The 19,204-nt window shown below is 28.9% G+C and overlaps 1 protein-coding gene across 8 annotated transcripts in view; it reads left to right on the top strand.

Moving 5' to 3' along the window:
* The window catches only part of Vps13B (vacuolar protein sorting 13B), a 39,005-nt gene extending 23,425 nt beyond the window's left edge, over window positions 1-15,580 (top strand). For all 8 annotated transcript variants that reach the window (XM_075291166.1, XM_075291158.1, XM_075291150.1 and 5 more), the window contains exons 9-14: window positions 4,037-5,310; window positions 8,611-8,696; window positions 8,762-10,297; window positions 10,359-10,513; window positions 13,166-14,950; window positions 15,021-15,580. In XM_075291166.1, coding sequence (XP_075147281.1) covers window positions 4,037-5,310; window positions 8,611-8,696; window positions 8,762-10,297; window positions 10,359-10,513; window positions 13,166-14,950; window positions 15,021-15,269 — 5,085 coding nt within the window. In that variant the 3' untranslated portion in view covers window positions 15,270-15,580. The remainder of the gene's footprint in view (window positions 1-4,036; window positions 5,311-8,610; window positions 8,697-8,761; window positions 10,298-10,358; window positions 10,514-13,165; window positions 14,951-15,020) is intronic.
* Window positions 15,581-19,204: the final 3,624 nt, after the last annotated feature.

The raw sequence follows: 19,204 nt of genomic DNA, 5'->3' as shown, positions 1-19,204 counted from the left end.
CTCGTCTCCTTCTGGGTGTTACAAACATATGCACTAACTTATAATACCCTGTTCCACAGTGTGGCGCAGGGTATAAAAAAAAACAGATTAAATACGTATACGAGTATAATTCAATCCTTAACTAGGGCAGTTAATTAGAGAGCCAGAATTTAATATGGCTATATACAATAATGAACCGATATGGACCAATTTTTATGTGATTGGGGATCGGTTTATCTGGGGGCTATATATATCTAGAGACTGATTTGGACCAAGTTTGTCATGGTTGTTAGCGGTACCAAATTTCAACCGAATCGGATGAATTTTGCTCCTCCAAGAGGCTCCGAAGGTCAAATTTGGGGATCGGACTATATGGGGACTCTATATAATTATAGACCGATATGGATAAATTTTTGCATGGTTGTTAAAGGCCATATACTAACATCACGTGCCAAATTTCAACAGGATCGGATGAATTTTGCTACTCCAATAGGCTCCGGAGGTTAAATCTGGGGATCGGTTTATATGGGGGCTATATATAATTATGGACCGATATCGACAAATTTTTGCATGGTTGTTAGAGACCATATACTAACACCACGTACTAAATTTCAACCGGATCCGATGAAATTTGCTCCTCCAAGAGGCTCCGGAGGTTAAATCTAAGGATCGATTCATATGGGGGCTATATATAATTATGGACCGATATCGATAAATTTTTGCATGGTTGTTAGAGACCATATACGAACAACACGTGCCAAAATTTAAACCTGATCGGATGAACTTTGCTCCTTCAAGAGGCTCCGGAGGTCAAATCTGGGGATCGGTTTATATGGGTGCTATATATATTTATGGACCGATATGGACTAATTTTTGCATGGTTGTTAAAGGCCATATACTAACACCACGTACTAAATTTCAAACGGATCGGATTAAATTTGCTCCTCCAAGAGGCTCCGGAGTTTAAATCTGGGGATCGGTTTATATGAGGGATATATGTAATTATGGACCGATATGAACCAATTTTCGCATAGTTGTTAGAGACCATATACTAACACCACGTACCAAATTTCAACCGGATCGGATGAAAGTTTCTCCTCCAAGAGGCTCCGAAGTTCAAATCTGGGGATCGGTTTATATGGGGTCTATACGTAAACGTGGTCCTATATGAGCTATTTGCAATACCATCCGACCTACTTCAACAACAACTACTTGTGCCAAGTTTCAAGTCGATAGCTTGTTTCGTTCGGAAGTTTGCGTGATTTTTACAGACGGACGGACGGACATAGCTAGATCGACTCAGAATTTCACCACGACCCATAATATATATACTTTATGGTGTCTTACACCAATATTTCGATGTGTTACAAACGGAATGACAAAGTTGATATACCACCACCCTATGGTGGAAGGTATAAAAATGCTCCTTGCCCCAAAAAGTTCAAATTTTCATAATTGTCGGTGGATTTGACAAGCTAAAAAAAATTTCATAAATCGGAGGTGACCAACTTTCAATGCCAACAGGTCAGCTCGTAGGCCCACTAGGGACCCACAAACTTGCAATTTAGAGGAAAACACCTTACCACAAAAAGCGATTTGGAACCACAGAATGTCTCATGATGTCTCATGATGAATATTCTCCATCAGCGCCACCTATAGGCGAATAGAAAATAGTAGATCAAAGAATTCTGCAGAGGCACAAGTAAGTTATGGACCCATTTTAAGAATCTGTATCAGCTGATTGAACGGTTGCCACTCGAGGCAAATTTTGGAAAAAATTTTCCAAACAAAAAAAATTGGAAAATGTCATTTGTCTATAGGAAATGTTGCCAAAACGTTATTTCTATAGGAAATTTTGTCAACATTTTATTTATATTGTAAACATTTTTTTCTATAGGAAATGTTGTCAAAATTTTATTTCCATAGGAAATATTGTCCAAATTTTATTTCTATACGTAATTTTGTCAATTTTTTTCTATAGGAAATGTTGTCAAAATTTTATTTCCATAGGAAATTTTGTCCAAATTTTTTTCCATAGGAAATTTTGTCAAAATTTTATTTGTATAGAAAATTTTGTCAAAATTTTATTTGCATAGAAAATTTTGTCAAAATTTTATTTTTACAGAAAATTTTGTCAACATTTTATTTGTATAGAAAATTTTGTCAAAATTTTATTTTTACAGAAAATTTTGTCAAAATTTTATTTCTACAGAAAATTTTGTCTAAATTTTATTTCTACAGAAAAATTTGTCAACATTTTATTTCTACAGAAAATTTTGTCAAAATTTTATTTCTACAGAAAATTTTGTCAAAATTTTATTTCTATAGAAAATTTGTGAAGTACCTCTTAGTTAGGGAGGAATATTTCGCAAAATCTACCAAAACATCAAGATTTCTACCAATCTACCAAAACATCAAGATTTCTACCAATCTACCAAATAGTAAATAGTCTACCATTTTTTGGTAGAATTCTACCAACTGTGGCAACCGTGGTTGGAGGCCGTTCGTTAGTAATATAATGGAAGACTAGAAAGGCAACAATGTGATCCCTGTTTTCGAAGTTCGACCAAATCCGTCTTACCTCCTTATTTGGAATTGATAGAAGCGTGGCTGACTTTTGTGTGTCTTTGGCCGTGGTGAAATATTTGACCAAACTGAGTGTCAAAAGTTTTTTCCAATACCGTTTTCGAATTATCTAGATACTGTGTTTGGCAAATACTTCTCTCGTGATGTTATGTACCCAAAATGAAATGTTTACTAGTTTCACTGTGCCGATTATTTTTTTGTTTTGATTTTTGTCAAATACTTGCTTACACACAAAAAAACATTTTTAATTCAATCACGAAATCAATTGATTCAATTAATTTTTTTAATTGAAATGTCGAAACACGAAAATGATAGTATCAATCACAGTTTTAATTGGACATAAAAATACTTTGTTAAAAACTTAATTGATTTCATTAGCAAATTTCAATTAATTTTTTAATTGATTCAATTAAAAATTGAATTGATTTTGATTGCAACTCACCTACGTGTTTAATTACAAACGTAACTATTTTCAGTTACTTTCTGAATTGACTTAGTGTTTTATTAATAAATTGATTGTTTGAAATACATTTTTAATAAAAAAAATCTTTATTTATTTATTTATTTATTTTATTTTCATTATGTAATTTGAAGCCACATAGCGGCCAATTTATGTAAATTACAATGGACTACTAACCGTGACTAAAGTATAATTGAAGTTATGACAACTTAGCCTTCTGAGTTTGATTATAAAGTTAATTGTATCATTTAAATAAAAATTTTAAAATCTTCAATTATTGGCTTAATTATCTTAATGTCTTGATTGGGAGCCACCGTGGTGCAATGGTTAGCATGCCCCCTTGCATACATAAGGTCGTGGGTTCGCTTCCTGCTTCGACCGAACACCAAAAAGATTTTCAGCGGTGGATTACCCACCTCAGTAATGCTGGTGACATTTCTTCTCTAAGTGGTTTCAATGCAATGTGGAAAGCCGTTCGGACTCGGCTATAAAAAGGAGGTCCCTTGTCATTGAGCTTAACATGGAATCGGGCAGCACTCAGTGATAAGAGAGAAGTTCACCACTGTGGTATCACAATGGACTGAATAGTCTAAGTGAGCCTGATACATCGGGCTGCCACCTAACCTAACCTAACCTAACCTTCTATCTTGATTAAAAAGTTAATTGTATCGATTAATTTATTAATTGAAAATGTTTCCAACTTTTTAATTGTAAATATTTTCGTGATATTTTTTCTGTGTGTGGGTATGGCCACATCCTTACTACGAAATCAGTTTCGTAGGTACTCATTAGATGTCTTGACGGTCCGCAAATCTCATTTTCAGATTAGCTCTTTTTAGGTTTTTCGACACTGCTAAAATGTAAACGGGATTAATCAGTCAAGCTTTATATATCTCTCACATAGACCCGGTTTTATTTCTTAAGACAATTTTTCCTCAATTTTTTAATTTTTATATAAAAATTTCTAAAATATTAAACATTTTTCCGCTACCTTTTTTTCTTCCTTTCCAGATTTCAAATCCCATTCACATCAAATGTCGCATGGAATATTTTAGCGAAGTACATGAACAATTTCTACACTACTGTGATTTTTGGCTATCCGAAACAATTTCCAAAGAAATTAAATTACCCGAACGGGATATTTGTGCCACTATCTGGAGGGTAGTTATTTTGCAATCATTGGTCTCCGTCGATGGCGAATGTTTCGATACCAGTGAAGAGGACGAAGAATTGCAATCGATTATGAACATTGACGAAGTATTAGGCAAAGGCCGTAAAGATTCCGATTTTATGTTACATCCAAGAGTATTAGTTGCCTGCATGAAGGTTGATACAACATTCCAGTCAAAGTGTGTGCCCAAAGCACAAGTTCTACTTAGTTGCAATTCAATCTATCTGAAGTTACTCAATCAATCAGAAGAGAGTGAAGAATTACCACCATTATTGCGGAATTTTCATTTGGCGAAAACTACGAAAATTCCCCATGTATTTTTAATAGTCACCATACAAAATGCAAAGCTCCATGCCACATGCTATAGCTGGCTTAACTATAATCTTAATTTGTCATTAACAGCCCATGTGAAATATTTGGACTATGGATTTCTAAATATGTTACCCTTGCTGGAAGAGACGACATTGCAAACCTATTATGCCATGGATCAAAAGAAAAATGCAGTCAATATCAATGTAGTTTGTGATCGTTTACGCTTTAATTTAGGACCTTCAGTCCTGCACACCTTGTTGATGTCTAAACAGCATTGGGAGGAATGTTTGAAATCGGATGAACAACAACATGATCGTTACGCTTTAATACCAAAATGTATTATTGTGAATCGGACAATGACTACTATGGATTTTGGTCAGACCGGGACCCACGAACATATTCCCTTAAATCCCAAAGAATGTTATTTGTATTCATTTCGTAGTGATTCCCATAAACAGGAACTTACTCTGTATATATCCGATGAAGAGACAAACACAGTGTATACATCAACATCAATTCCAATTTATTTTAAATTTGAAACCGAGTCCATGGTACAAGATTTATGCATAGGTAGCAAATGCATATCGGTGAAATTGGAAAAGTTATCGTGTTCTCAGATTTATGTGTTCATCCAAGGTCAAATTGAGCTGGTGTCCATGGTTCCACATAATTTACATTTAGAATTTCGACAAGAGGGTAAAGTCTATGAAGAATCTAACAAACCGTTGGAGTATTTCATCGAAAGATATGGTCGAAATTCATTTTTCTACAGTGTTGAGCGAAACACAAATCTATCAATGAGGTAAAGTATATGTTTCAAATAATCTATTTGCCTATTTGTAACGTAAACGTCCTTTGCGGACGTTACCATATCTCCCAAAATATGAACCGAAAAGGTTCGAAATAAGATTTTCATATAAAATTTTACAATTTTCCGGGATTTTCATCGAAAATTTAAATTTTTCGAGGAATTTCGATTGTTTGGGGATGGTCACGAATTAACGTTCTTTTCGCCAAAATGGCCAAAATACGTTTTTCATATCAAAATTTGAAATTTTCCAGGATTTTCCTAAAAAGATAATTTTTTTGGGGGGATAATCACAAATTAGCGTCCTTTTCGATCTACGGTTGCCACAGTTGATAGAATTCTACCAAAAATGGTAGCTTTTGTACTGTTTATTAGATTGGTAGAATATTCGATGTTTTTGGTAGATTTTACAAAATATTCCTCTCCAACTAAGAGGCATTTCACAAATTTGTAGTAGCAATACAATTTTGACAAAATTTTCTATAAAATAAAAATTTTGACAAATTTTCCTATAGTAACATTTTGACAAAATTTTCTATAGAAATAAAATTTTGACAAAATTTTCTATAGAAATAAAATTTTAACAAAAATTTCTATAGAAATAAAATTTTGACAAAATTTTTTATAGAAATAAAATTTTGACAAAATTTCCTAAAGAAATAAAATTTTGAGAAAATTTTTCTACAGAATTAAAATTTTGAGAAAAATATTTATAGAAATAAAATTTTCACAAAAAAATTTTACAACAATAATTGTCCTAGTTTTCTCTTAGGATATTTTAATTTCTATAAGTCTATTGATTGTTAATAAATAAACTATTGGTTAGTCACTTCTTCATAATAGAGACTAGTTGTAGTATAAGTTAAGTATCATATATGTATTCGCTTAAATAAATAAATAAAAAAAAAACAAGAAATAAAATTTTGACAAAATTTTCTATAGAAATAAAATTTTTAGAAAATTTCTATAGAAAAAAAATTTTTAGAAAATGTCTATAGAAATAAAATTTTTAGAAAATTTTCTATAGAAATAAAATTTTGAGAAAATTTTCTATAGAAATAACATTTTGACAAAATTTTCTATAGAAATAACATTTTGACAAAATTTTTAATAGAAAAAAATTTTGACAAAATTGTTAATAGAAATAAAATTTTGAGAAAATTTTCTATAGGAATAAAGTTTTGACAAAATTTTCAATAGAAATACAATTTTAACAAAATAAAATTTTGACAAAATTTTGTATGGAAATAAAATTTTGACAAAATTTTCTATAGATATAAAATTTTGACAAAAATTTCTATAGAAATAAAATATTGACAAAATTTTCTATAGAAAAGAATTTGACAAAATTTTTTATAGAAATAAAATTTTGACAAAATTTTCTATAGAAATAAAATTTTGACAAAATTTTCTATAGAAGTAAAATTTTGACAAAATTTTCTATAGAAATAAAATATTGACAAAATTTTCTATAGAAAAGAATTTGACAAAATTTTTTATAGAAATAAAATTTTGACAAAATTTTCTATAGAAATAACATTTTGGCAAAATTTTCTATAGAAATAAAATTTTGACAAAAATTTTTATAGAAATAAAATAGAAAATAAATTTTGACAAAATTTTCTTTAGAAATAAAATTTTGACAAAATTTTCTATAGAAATAAAATTTTGACAAAATTTTCTATAGAAATAAAATTTTGACAAAATTTTCTATAGATATAAAATTTTGACAAATTTTGCTATAGATATAAAATGTTGACAAAATTTTCTATAGCAATACAATTTTGACAAATTTTGCTATAGATATAAAATTTTGACAAATTTTTTTTTAGAAATAAAATTTTGACAAATTTTGCTATAGATACAAAATTTTGACAAAATTTTCTATAGATATAAAATTTTGACAAAATTTTCTATAGAAATAAAATTTTGATACAATTTTCTATAGAAATAAAATTTTGACAAAAATTTCTATAGAAATAAAATTTTGACACAATTTTTATAGAAGTAAAATTTTGACAAAATTTTCTATAGAAATAAAATTTTGACAAAATTTTCTAAAGAAATAAAAATTTTGACAAAATTTTCTATATATAAAATTTAAAATTTTCTGTACAAATAAAATTTTGACAAAATTTTCTATAGAAATAAAATTTTGACAAAATTTTCTATAGAAATAAAATTTTGACAAAATTTTCTATAGAAATAAAATTTTGACAAAATTTTCTATAGAAATAAAATTTTGACAAAGTTTTCTATAGAAATAAAATATTGACAAAATTTTCTATTTTTTATAGAAATAAAATTTTGAGAAAATATTCTATAGAAATAAAATTTTTTAATTCGATTAAAAAAAATTTGACAAAATTTTCTATAGAAATAAAATTTTGATAAAATTTTCTTTAGAAATAAAAGTTTGACAAAATTTTCTATAGAAATAAAATTTTTAAAAAATTTTCTATAGATATACAATTTTGACAAAATTTTCTATAGAAATAAAATGTTGACAGATTTTGCTATGCTATATATATAAAAATTGTAAATTTTCGAGGATTTTCATAAGAATTTATTTTTTTTTGGTGGTCTCAAATAATCGTCGGTTTATATATTTAAGAAGATATAGCCAAAAAAAGTTTTTCATATAAACAATTTTGGGGAAGATAATAATTTATCGCATTTTCAAAGGCTTTCCTCTATTATAATGAAAATAGAGCTCTTGTGCGGCCTCTCGCTGTTTAGTCTCTTTGATATATTGGCTAATATTTCTCTGCTCAGAAATAGTTCTGTTTTCTGAGCGGAAGCCAGAAGTATGGCCGAAAATCGTAGAAATACTATAGACTTTTTGTCAAAAAGTCCAAATCGACATTTTGTAATCTATCAAATCGACTAACCGACATTTTAATTTTTTTTTTTTTTAAATCGAAGTTTTTGTTTGTTGATCAAAATCGACTAAATAAACTTTAAGTAGTATAATTAAAGTAGAAAGGTCGACTTTTCAATAATTGTGAAAGTAGTAAGTCGACTTTTTCGAAACGGACGAGAAGTCAAAAAAAAAAAATGACTCAGAATAGCTCTACTCATTTTCCAGTGACATATTTTCAGATTATTCACCGTAACGTCGTCAAGTTGTTGTAGTATCTTATGCCGTTGTCAAGAAATCATTTTAAATAGTCACAACTGTTACATTAGGTAGCAGTGCTCTACCCACAATGTAGTTAAGGACTATATTCTTAATTACCATTATATAATATTTAAGGAATCCTTCGTATTCTATAATTTCAATATTGATTTCAGATTAATGTTGGCAGATAAGAAGATACGAGCTCGTACCGGTGATATACCCTTAAGAATGAACAAAAAATTACCATGGCTAGTTAAAGGTGAGTATTTGAATCGATATATCATTTTACCGATTTAGCAACGTCTATCCTGTACCTATCCACAGTTCCTATTAGCGGCAGTGAATTCATAAGTTTTTGGGTTCGAATTTTACGTGAAGATCTACCAGGATTATCTAATGAGTCATTCTATCCACAAAAGATTCTCATCACTATATGGCCTATATTTGAAATTACTTCCATGTTGAATTGTTCAATTCAGGCGAAAGAAGAAAACACTTTGGAAGAATTTATTTTACATGGACAAGGTGGCCGCTATATATTAGATGCACCAGCAACACATCTTACCGAGCATCCCATACGCTTTAAATATAACATTCCATTGGGAGCTTCGTCACAAGATAATTACACGTTGCGTTTAAGATCTTTTGATTGGCAAAAATTCTTTTGGTATGATGAACAAACCTGGACCATCGATAATGCATTAGATCTTTTGTCTCATACGAAGGGCAAACATTGGCCCATGGAAGATGATGAAGAGGAAATGAAAATAAAACGAATTTCTGAGGGGTCAGGAGAAGCAGATATTATTTTTAATACCAAAGCCAGTAGAGATTTTTCATGTACTCTAAATTTAGAGGTATCACCTTGGGGTATGTTTATTAATGGCACAGGAATTGAAATACGTATATGTGAGCTTCCTATGGGTGGTGAGTCTACAACACAACAATTTCGTCCCAAGGAAGTTGTTGTTGCTGCCAATGGCCTGGAGATGCTATTTAATTTATCTCAAGGTTTCAGCATTGCTATACGAAATGGCTCTAGTTGGTTACAATCTTTGCCCATATTTTTTGAAAATACCTCATATGGCAAACATAAGCGTTATCATATTCTAACTGAGATAGATGTCACCGACATTGTGATTCTAAGGGCAAATGAAGTTTTTAAATTTCTATTGAAATTGAGAAATGAGAATGGTCGAAAAATTCTAAAATTATATCCCAAATTTGGAGTGGTAAATTATACAAAATCTCAACTCAGTTTATTACCCTTTGCCATGGATCATAAGGAAAATGTGACACGACCAAATATCCTTGATTTGGATAGGAACACCACCAAGACCCCTTTGGCGCCTGCTGCAGGATTGGAGAATAGCATTGGTATTTCTATGACTACATTCTATGATATTAATTTTGAAAATACCCAACGATCTGTGGATTCTGCAGCTTTTGTTTATTTTGTTGTAATAAAATTAAATGAAAATACCGAAGTGTCTATGCCAATATCTTTGGCATTACCTTTCCATCGAAAATCGTTGAGTATACAGAATGGTAGAGAATCTATAGCCTTGATGGTATCACTGATAGAACATGAATATGTTTACTACTTAACCATTAGTGAAGATGTGTCACCTGCCGTATTGATCAATAATCAAACCGATTGTGGTTTCATAGTGGCTCAAACGAATGCTGCTGAAAATGCCAAAGTATCCACAACTACACCAGAATATGATGGTAAACATTTGGAATGGTATCATATGATACCGGCACAGAGTAAATGTTATTATACACCACCTGAATGGTATATCCGTTTTCCCGAAGTCGAATCAACATTGTGCAATATTACTCTAGCTTTATATGATGGTGAGTATGTTTGTGTGAGAGAGAGTCAGAGTTAATTGCTGAAAATCGATTTTATTTGTAGCTATGTCAACGAAAAAGACTATTAAATGGTCTAAACCTATACGTTTGGATAAGACATGGAAGAAATTTTTACATATCCCCGGTCATGGGGATGTTAAAGTTATAATCTGTGATAAACATCGGGTCATACGGATTAATATATACTATATATCACAGGTAAGATCTATAATAGGCTATAATAGCACTGAATTGCTAAATAATAATGTTGACAAAAATTTGTATAGAAATAAAATTTTGACAAATATTTCTATAGAAATAAAATTTTGACAAAATTTTCTATAGAAGTAAAATTTTGACAAAATTTTCTATAGAAATAAAATTTTGACAAAATTTTCTATAGAAATAAAATTTTGACAAAATTTTCTATAGAAATAAAATTTTGACAAAATTTTCTATAGAAATAAACTTTTGACAAAATTTTCTATAGAAATAAAATTTTGACAAAATTTTCTATAGAAATAAAATTTTGACAAAATTTTCTATAGAAATAAAATTTTGACAAAATTTTCTATAGAAATAAAATTTTGACCAAATTTTCTATGGAAATAAAATTTTGAGAAAATTTTTCTACAGAATTAAAATTTTGAGGAAAATATTTATAGAAATAAAATTTTCACAAAAAAATTTTACAACAATAATTGTCCTAGTTTTCTCTTAGGATATTTTAATTTCTATAAGTCTATTGATTGTTAATAAATAAACTATTGGTTAGTCACTTCTTCATAATAGAGACTAGTTGTAGTATAAGTTAAGTATCATATATGTATTCGCTTAAATAAATAAATAAAAAAAAAAACAAGAAATAAAATTTTGACAAAATTTTCTATAGAAATAAAATTTTTAGAAAATTTCTATAGAAAAAAAAATTTTAGAAAATGTCTATAGAAATAAAATTTTTAGAAAATTTTCTATAGAAATAAAATTTTGAGAAAATTTTCTATAGAAATAACATTTTGACAAAATTTTCTATAGAAATAACATTTTGACAAAATTTTTAATAAAAAAAATTTTGACAAAATTGTTAATAGAAATAAAATTTTGAGAAAATTTTCTATAGGAATACAATTTTAACAAAATAAAATTTTGACAAAATTTTGACAAAAATTTCTATAGAAATAAAATGTTGACAAAATTTTCTATAGAAATAAAATTTTGACAAAATTTTTAATAGAAATAAAATTTTGACAAAATTTTTAATAGCAATAAAATTTTGACAAAATTTTTAATAGCAATAAAATTTTCAATAGAAATAATATTTTCTATAGAAATAAAATGTTGACCAAATTTTCTATAGAAATAAAATTTTGAGAAAAATATTTATAGAAATAAAATTTTCACAAAAAAATTTTACAACAATAATTGTCCTAGTTTTCTCTTAGGATATTTTAATTTCTATAAGTCTATTGATTGTTAATAAATAAACTATTGGTTAGTCACTTCTTCATAATAGAGACTAGTTAGTATAAGTTAAGTATCATATATGTATTCGCTTAAATAAATAAATAAAAACAAAAAAAAAAACAAAAAAAACAAGAAATAAAATTTTGACAAAATTTTCTATAGAAATACAATTTGTAGAAAATTTTGTATAGAAATAACATTTTGACAAAATTTTCTATAGAAATAACTTTTTGACAAAATTTTTAATAGAAAAAAATTGTGACAAAATTGTTAATAGAAATAGAATTTTGAGAAAATTTTGTATAGGAATAAAGATTTGACAAAATTTTCAATAGAAATACAATTTTGACAAAATTTTGTATAGAAATAAAATTTTGACAAAATTTTCTATAGAAATAAAATTTTGACAAAAATTTCTATAAAAATAAAATGTTGACAAAATTTTCTATAGAAATAAAATTTTTAGAAAATTTCTATAGAAATAAAATTTTTAGAAAATGTCTATAGAAATAAAATTTTTAGAAAATTTTGTATAGAAATAACATCTTGACAAAATTTTCTATAGAAATAACATTTTGACAAAATTTTTAATAGAAAAAAATTTTGACAAAATTGTTAATAGAAATAAAATTTTGACAAAATTAGCAATAAAATTTTGGCAAAATTTTCTATAGAAATAAAATGTTTTCTATAGAAATAAAGTTTTGACAAAATTTTCTATAGTAATAAAATTTTGACAAAATTTTCTATAGAAATAAAATTTTGACAAAATTTTCTATAGAAATAAAATTTTGACAAAATTTTTATGGAAACAAAATTTTGACAAAATTTTTATGGAAATAAAATTTTGACAAAATTTTCTATGGAATAAAATTTTGACAAACTTTTCTATGGAAATAAAATTTTGACAAAATTTTCTATGGAAATAAAATTTTGACAAAATTTTCTATGGAAATAAAATTTTGACAAAATTTTCTATGGAAATAAAATTTTGACAAAATTTTCTATAGAAATAAAATTTTGACAAAATTCTAAGAGATAAAATTTTGAGAATATTCTATAGAAATAAAATTTTGACAAAAATTTCTATAGAAATAAAATTTTGTATGGAAGTAAACTTTTGACGAAATTTATTTATAGATGGCTTTAAACATTCCATATCCTATTGGATTTTGAAAAGCGGCTTTTCAGCGACAAATTTATATCGATCTATGTTTCTTTGGTTTTTGTTTATAGGATATATCGTAGTGTGATTATATGGTTTATGGTGCGTTTGTGAAGTTTAGGTCGTATTGATTTAAAAAAAATCTCGTTTCTTTAACTAAAAAATGTGATTCCATGTCCTTACAAAAGAATTCTCTTAAATTTAAATCGTACGAACTTTCTCTCCTTTTATTTATTTTCCAGCAAATGGAGTTCTCCGTCAAAGATTTACGCCTACGTTTGTCAACAACAGAACCAAAACTACCTGTAATCAATACAGAATCGAATGACAACAAAACATCGCCGACAACTGTTACCAATCTGTACACTGAAACACCACAATTCTTCAAACCGGATGTATGTCACCACTTCCGTAATGAATGTGAATCTCGGCCAAATAAGAAAATACGTTTGTTCATCAAAGAAATTGTCTTGAGTCTGCACAATGATAGTCCACAACAGCAGTGTATGAAGCGAGAAGTTGTTAGCCTTTTTACAGATGATTTTCTAATGGCTTTCGATGATTCAGAGGATGAGCGTATATTGAATGTGGCTATACCAAATTTACAAATTGACAATCAATTGTTTTCGACGGGAAAATATGATTTTCCCGTAATATTGTGTGCTGAAGAGTTGTATGAGAAAACGGATTTCTTGCCAGAGCCCTACTATTTGGGAGGCTATTATAAATATCTGATGGATAAATCACCCATGATAAGTTTGAAATTAAAACTGTACGAGGATGAATTCAAAATACGATCTTTGAATTGTCATTTTAACCCGGTCAGGGCCTATATTGAAGATGCATATATTACGGATTTCTTAGATGCTCGGGTGGATTGTGAACCATCCAATTGCACATATCGACCAAAAATGGATTGTGATCGTATTGTATTGGTGGATAATCAAATGAGAATACCCAGTGATGTGGAATCCACCGTCTTATACACGGCTGAACCTTTACATTTAAGGACATTTCGTATAGAACCAATGAGTGTCCTATTATCGGTTCACACTTCGGTACGTTTGTATATTGCTTTGGATCATTCGCCTTTGTCGTTTTCGGCCTATGAAAGAAGTCATCTAGTCACAATGCCCTTGAAATTTGGTCAATCCTTGGGTATGCATTATTTATCCGGGGCAATATTTGGTGCTGGCTGGGTAGTGGGCTCTTTGGAAATTCTTGGTAGCCCCAGTGGTTTGGCTCGCTCTGTAACTACAGGTCTTAAAGATTTTGTCTCGATGCCAGTGAGAGGTCTTTTCCGAGGTCCATGGGGTTTTATTGTTGGCGTAACCCAAGGATCCGCTTCATTGTTAAGAAATGTAACTGCTGGTACAGTTAACTCAGTAACCAAATTAGCTGCATCTGTGGCTCGAAATTTAGATCGATTGACTTTGGATGAGGAGCACATTGAGAGAACCGAAGCGTTACGTCGTTCAAGGCCTCAAGGATTTACCGAAGGTTTGTCCCAGGGTATGACCGGACTAGGTATTAGTATGCTTGGTGCAGTAGGCGGCTTGGCTCATCATACCTTAGAGGCTCGATCTACCGTCGAAGTATTCACCGGCCTAAGTAAGGGTCTGGTAGGGGCTTTTACAAAACCCATAAGTGGGGCAGCTGAACTTCTTGCTCTTGCGGGCAAAGGAATGTTACAAACAGTGGGCTTTAATGCTATGCCCAAACAACGGGCCCCCACAGATAGCCGCAATTTGTCGCTGGAACCTTCGTGCTATCGAACGTGGAAACTATTGCCTATCGAAATGGGAGCTGATCAAATTTTATTTTATAATGAAATTACCCTGTTGATGGAAGAACAACCTAAAAGAGGCTATGTTTTCCTTACGTCAACAGTATTTGCCATTATAGAAGCTGAGGGGGATAAATTGCAATGTGCACTTCCATTGCCAAAGGTGGAGATGACAGTAGATGCCAGTGATAAAACACGTTATTATGTTCGTGTAACAAAAGAAAGGAGAGACATTGAAGAGGTAAATCAAAGGCAAATTTAATTTAATCAAATAAAAATGTCTCCAAAAATGTATTTCTATTTTCTTGCAGGAAGCAAAATATACGAATGAACGCATTATAAATTTTCTACATACATCATCCATTAAAATAGCTTCAGATTCTCTTTACGATCTGCTACAACCTCACAATGATACTTCAGTCGATGATGTCTCCACGAATAATGTATGGAACCAAAGACACTCACAAACTCTAGATTGGACTTTTTATATCAATGAACATTTGGGTGAATACATTATGCGCTATTTGAAAATTCTAAATTCCAAATATCAAAATTTGTAATTTTTAGTATCACATCCTATTTTGCTAATTTAATTAGAAATTAGATAAATAAGTTTGCAATAGAAAGAAAGACATGTGTCATTTCATAGAAATTTTTGCCAAAATCATGATGCATACGTTGTAAGATTTGTTAAAAGAAAATTTTAATTTGATATTATCTATTATTATCTATATACACACATATTTGTTGGAAAACCATTCAGAAAAAAGACTGTATTTAATTTACTGTATATATATTTTGATTTATATACATGCTGTATTTTTCCTTATTTTGTTGTTCTAAATACACAACTGTTTCATATATTTATATATTTTATTGTTGTTTTATTGCTTGGGTTTATTTGGTTTTTTACTACGATATGATGACGATGATTATTAGAATTGAAAAGTTAAATTTACAATGTTAGAATTTAGAAAAATGGAGACCTCTTTTTTTTTGAAAATATGACTAGTTGTCAATGAAAAAATGTAGTATAAACAAAGAAATTTGCTGTTTCTGCACATTCTATCTGCTGATAAAAAGAAAGGAATCACTATAGCTGAAATAAAGAACTTGCTATTGGTCTAAATGATCGTGTTTTTTATGCCATGAGCCACACTGTGGAACAGGGTGTTATAAGTTAGTGCATATGTTTTCAACACCCAGAAGGAGACGGGATAGAAATTTTATTTCTTTATTTTTGAAAAAATTTTCTATCGAACTAAAATTTGAACAAAATTTTCCTTCGAAATAAAATTTTGACAAAATTTTCTATAGAAATGAAATTTTGACAAAATTTTCTATAGAAATGAAATTTTGACAAAATTTTCTATAGAGATAAAATTATGACAAAATTTTCTATAGACATAAAACTATGACAACATTTTCTATAGACATCAGCGTTGCCAGAATTGTTTCACCAAAAACCGCTAGATTTGTCCAAAAAACTAGCCAAAAAAAGCTAAAAAATTTACAAAAATAGCTAGAAAAAAAGCTAAATTTTTTTGTATCAAAAGTCACATTTTCGATTGAAATTTAACAAACTGTTAGGTTTTAACTCCCAGTTAACAGAAAGTAAAATCGAAATATCTTCTCTCCGGTTAACTTTAACTGAGAATTTTTCAGCAGTTAAGATCCTAACTGACATATGGAATATATAAGCAAGATGTCAGATATGTCCGTAGTACGGTTTAAAAGTTCGTTAGCTAACGGAGCACTAACGGGGTTTCATGAAAATGGGCGTTAAAGGCTTTATTTCACTTAAAATGCATATTATTTTAATTGTATTCATTTTAAGTCCATTTCTGTGAGACTGTAAGAAAATCTAAGTCATATTAGCTTTGCTGGCGTACTCGATACATTTTGATTACTATCACAAATTTTTGCTGGAAGTCCTCCGTTTACATTTCCTTGTAAAAACATTTTTCCCAGTAAACTTGCAATTGTCAGCTGGTTAATCATCAACAAGTCCAATGTGCGATATTTTGCACAATGTTACATAGAACTGCATTAGAAAATATTAATATATTTCGTTTTAACTGAATTAATAATAAATTCGTGAACGTGTACACTTCTCTTAATTTTACCCAAGAGAATAAAACCCATTCTAACTGTCTTGCAAGTTTATACTGAATAACTTTTATTCGAAAACTTCCCAAACCTATTGTTGTCCAATTTTCGTAAATGTAAATCCATTCCATTAATAAATAGCAGATTTGTTTTGATCCTATCACTACGAATTTTTTATTGCAATTTTTTGTTGTTAAAAAAAATAATACCACATTCAAAACTTTATTTCCTTAATTATTTCTATGTTCGGTTCCAAAGATTTTGTACACTAATGATTTTTGTATTGATTCCGAGTCAAATTTTGAATTTATTCGTTTTTTCAGCTTTTTCTTCATAAGCTATCACAGTGTTTTAAAAACGTGCTAACGAAAACTTAAATTTCCAAATTCAGACTCGACTTTAAGTAGAAATTATTTTATGTATACGTTTTTATAATAAAATGTTTAAAAACCTCTTCTATTTTTGAACGTTATTTTGGTTTGTGGTCAAGATACAAAAACTCCACAAATTTAAAGACTATTAATTTTAAGCATTTTTTAGAATTGACCCTAGCCTTCTTTCATGAAAAGATACCCATTTTTAAGTTGAATCAATTAACTATAAGGACAAAACGACTTTATCGGCTTTTGGACAAGGAAAACAGTTTACATAAGAGAAATTCACAAATGCTATTATAACCAAAATTCGTGTTCGTATTTTAAGGACATCAAATCTTTGGCCTCACGACAATATTTTTTCAGTGTACAAAGCAATTCACATCTACTATTTTAATTTAGTAATATCATAATAACTTTAGAATATTATAATAACATAAAAAGGATAAACGAGTCAAATGCTAATATTCCTAATAATTTACTGACAGTTTATATAAGGAATTTGTATGGTAATAGTAGATTTAAAGTTTACGATAAATTTTATGATTACGAGGCAAAAACTTTACAACAGGTGTATTTGCTACAAAATGCCCGCATAATGGCAGTAATAATTATTAATGTTTCAATTGAGATTTGAAAATGTGGAAAAACTTATTCTAGCAGCAAGACTTAGATAAAAACGAAGTTTTATCCATATTTCAATAGGAACATGTCGAAAATAAAAAAGCCAAAAATAGCTAAAAGGGTCATGAAAAAAAGCCAGAAAAAAAGCTAAAAGCTAAATACATTTTTTTCCCGCTAAACGTCTTCAAAAAAAGCCAAATCTAGCGGGAAAAAAGCTAAATTGGCAACGCTGATAGACATAAAATTTTAACAAAATTTTCTATAGAAACAAAGTTTTGACCAAATTTTCTATAGAAATAAAGTTTTGACCAAATTTTCTATAGAAATAAAATGTTGATTAAATTTTCTATAGAAATAAAATATTGACAACATTTTGTATAGAAATAAAGTTTTGACAAAATTTTCTATAGAAATAAAATTTTGACAACATTTTCTGTAGAAATGAAATTTTGACACAATTTTCTGTAGAAATAAACTTTTGACAAAATTTTCTATAGAAAAAATTTTCTATAGAAATACAAAATTTTGACAAAATTTTCTATAGAAATATATTTTTTTACATAAATAAAAATTTTCATAAAATTTTCTATAAAAAATTGTTTTCTATAGAAGTAAAAATCTCACAAAATTTTCTATAAAAATAAATTATTACAAAATTGAAGAATAAACCAACAATAAAAAATAAAAGGAATGAAGATAGAGGAAGCTCGCTCAAAACAAATTCAGGCAACTGCACTCAAATCGATGATTTGACTTTGGCAAAGGAAAAGAGATATGCTTGCAAATTTGTTTAGGGAAAGCCGACTTTAAAACAAAAAAACCTTTTTTCAGAGGTTCAAGTGTAGTTCACTTTGGGTTTAGTGAATTACCCGCATTTATCCTGAGAATTGGTTGATAGTTTTGCTGCAGTGTTGGGCGTTATTCAATAAATTTTTATTCAAATAACAAATAATTTTTTATTCGTTATTTTTCATTTGGAATTTTTTGAAATCAAATTTCAACTGTTATCTGTTTATTTGTGTCACAAATAATTATTCGTCATTCGTTAGTTGTCATTTGTCATACAAATAATAATTTTTTTGAATCGAAAAAAATAAATTGAATTTATTGAATTCTTCTGATAAAATAATATTTTTTTGAGGAGCGATAATTGTCTTTATAACTAGGAATGGAACCGGAAGGTACAACATCCAAAAATAGTGATTCAAGTGAATCTGGGTTTTCCATTTTTGATGGAAAATTCTACAGAATTTTAGAAGACGGAGTAAAGAATATCAGTGCTGTGTGCGTGAAATGTGAACCTGATTTTGTTAAGATAAAAGGAGAGAAAAATTCAACATCAAACTTCATATCTCACCTTAAGAGGCGACATGGTAAGGATGCGTTTG

This window comes from Haematobia irritans, chromosome 1 (assembly GCF_050003625.1).
Source record: "Haematobia irritans isolate KBUSLIRL chromosome 1, ASM5000362v1, whole genome shotgun sequence".
NCBI classification, from domain to species: Eukaryota; Metazoa; Arthropoda; class Insecta; order Diptera; family Muscidae; genus Haematobia; species Haematobia irritans.
The sequence above is the reverse complement of the archived record's forward strand: the minus strand, read 5'-3'. Positions and strand labels throughout refer to the sequence as shown.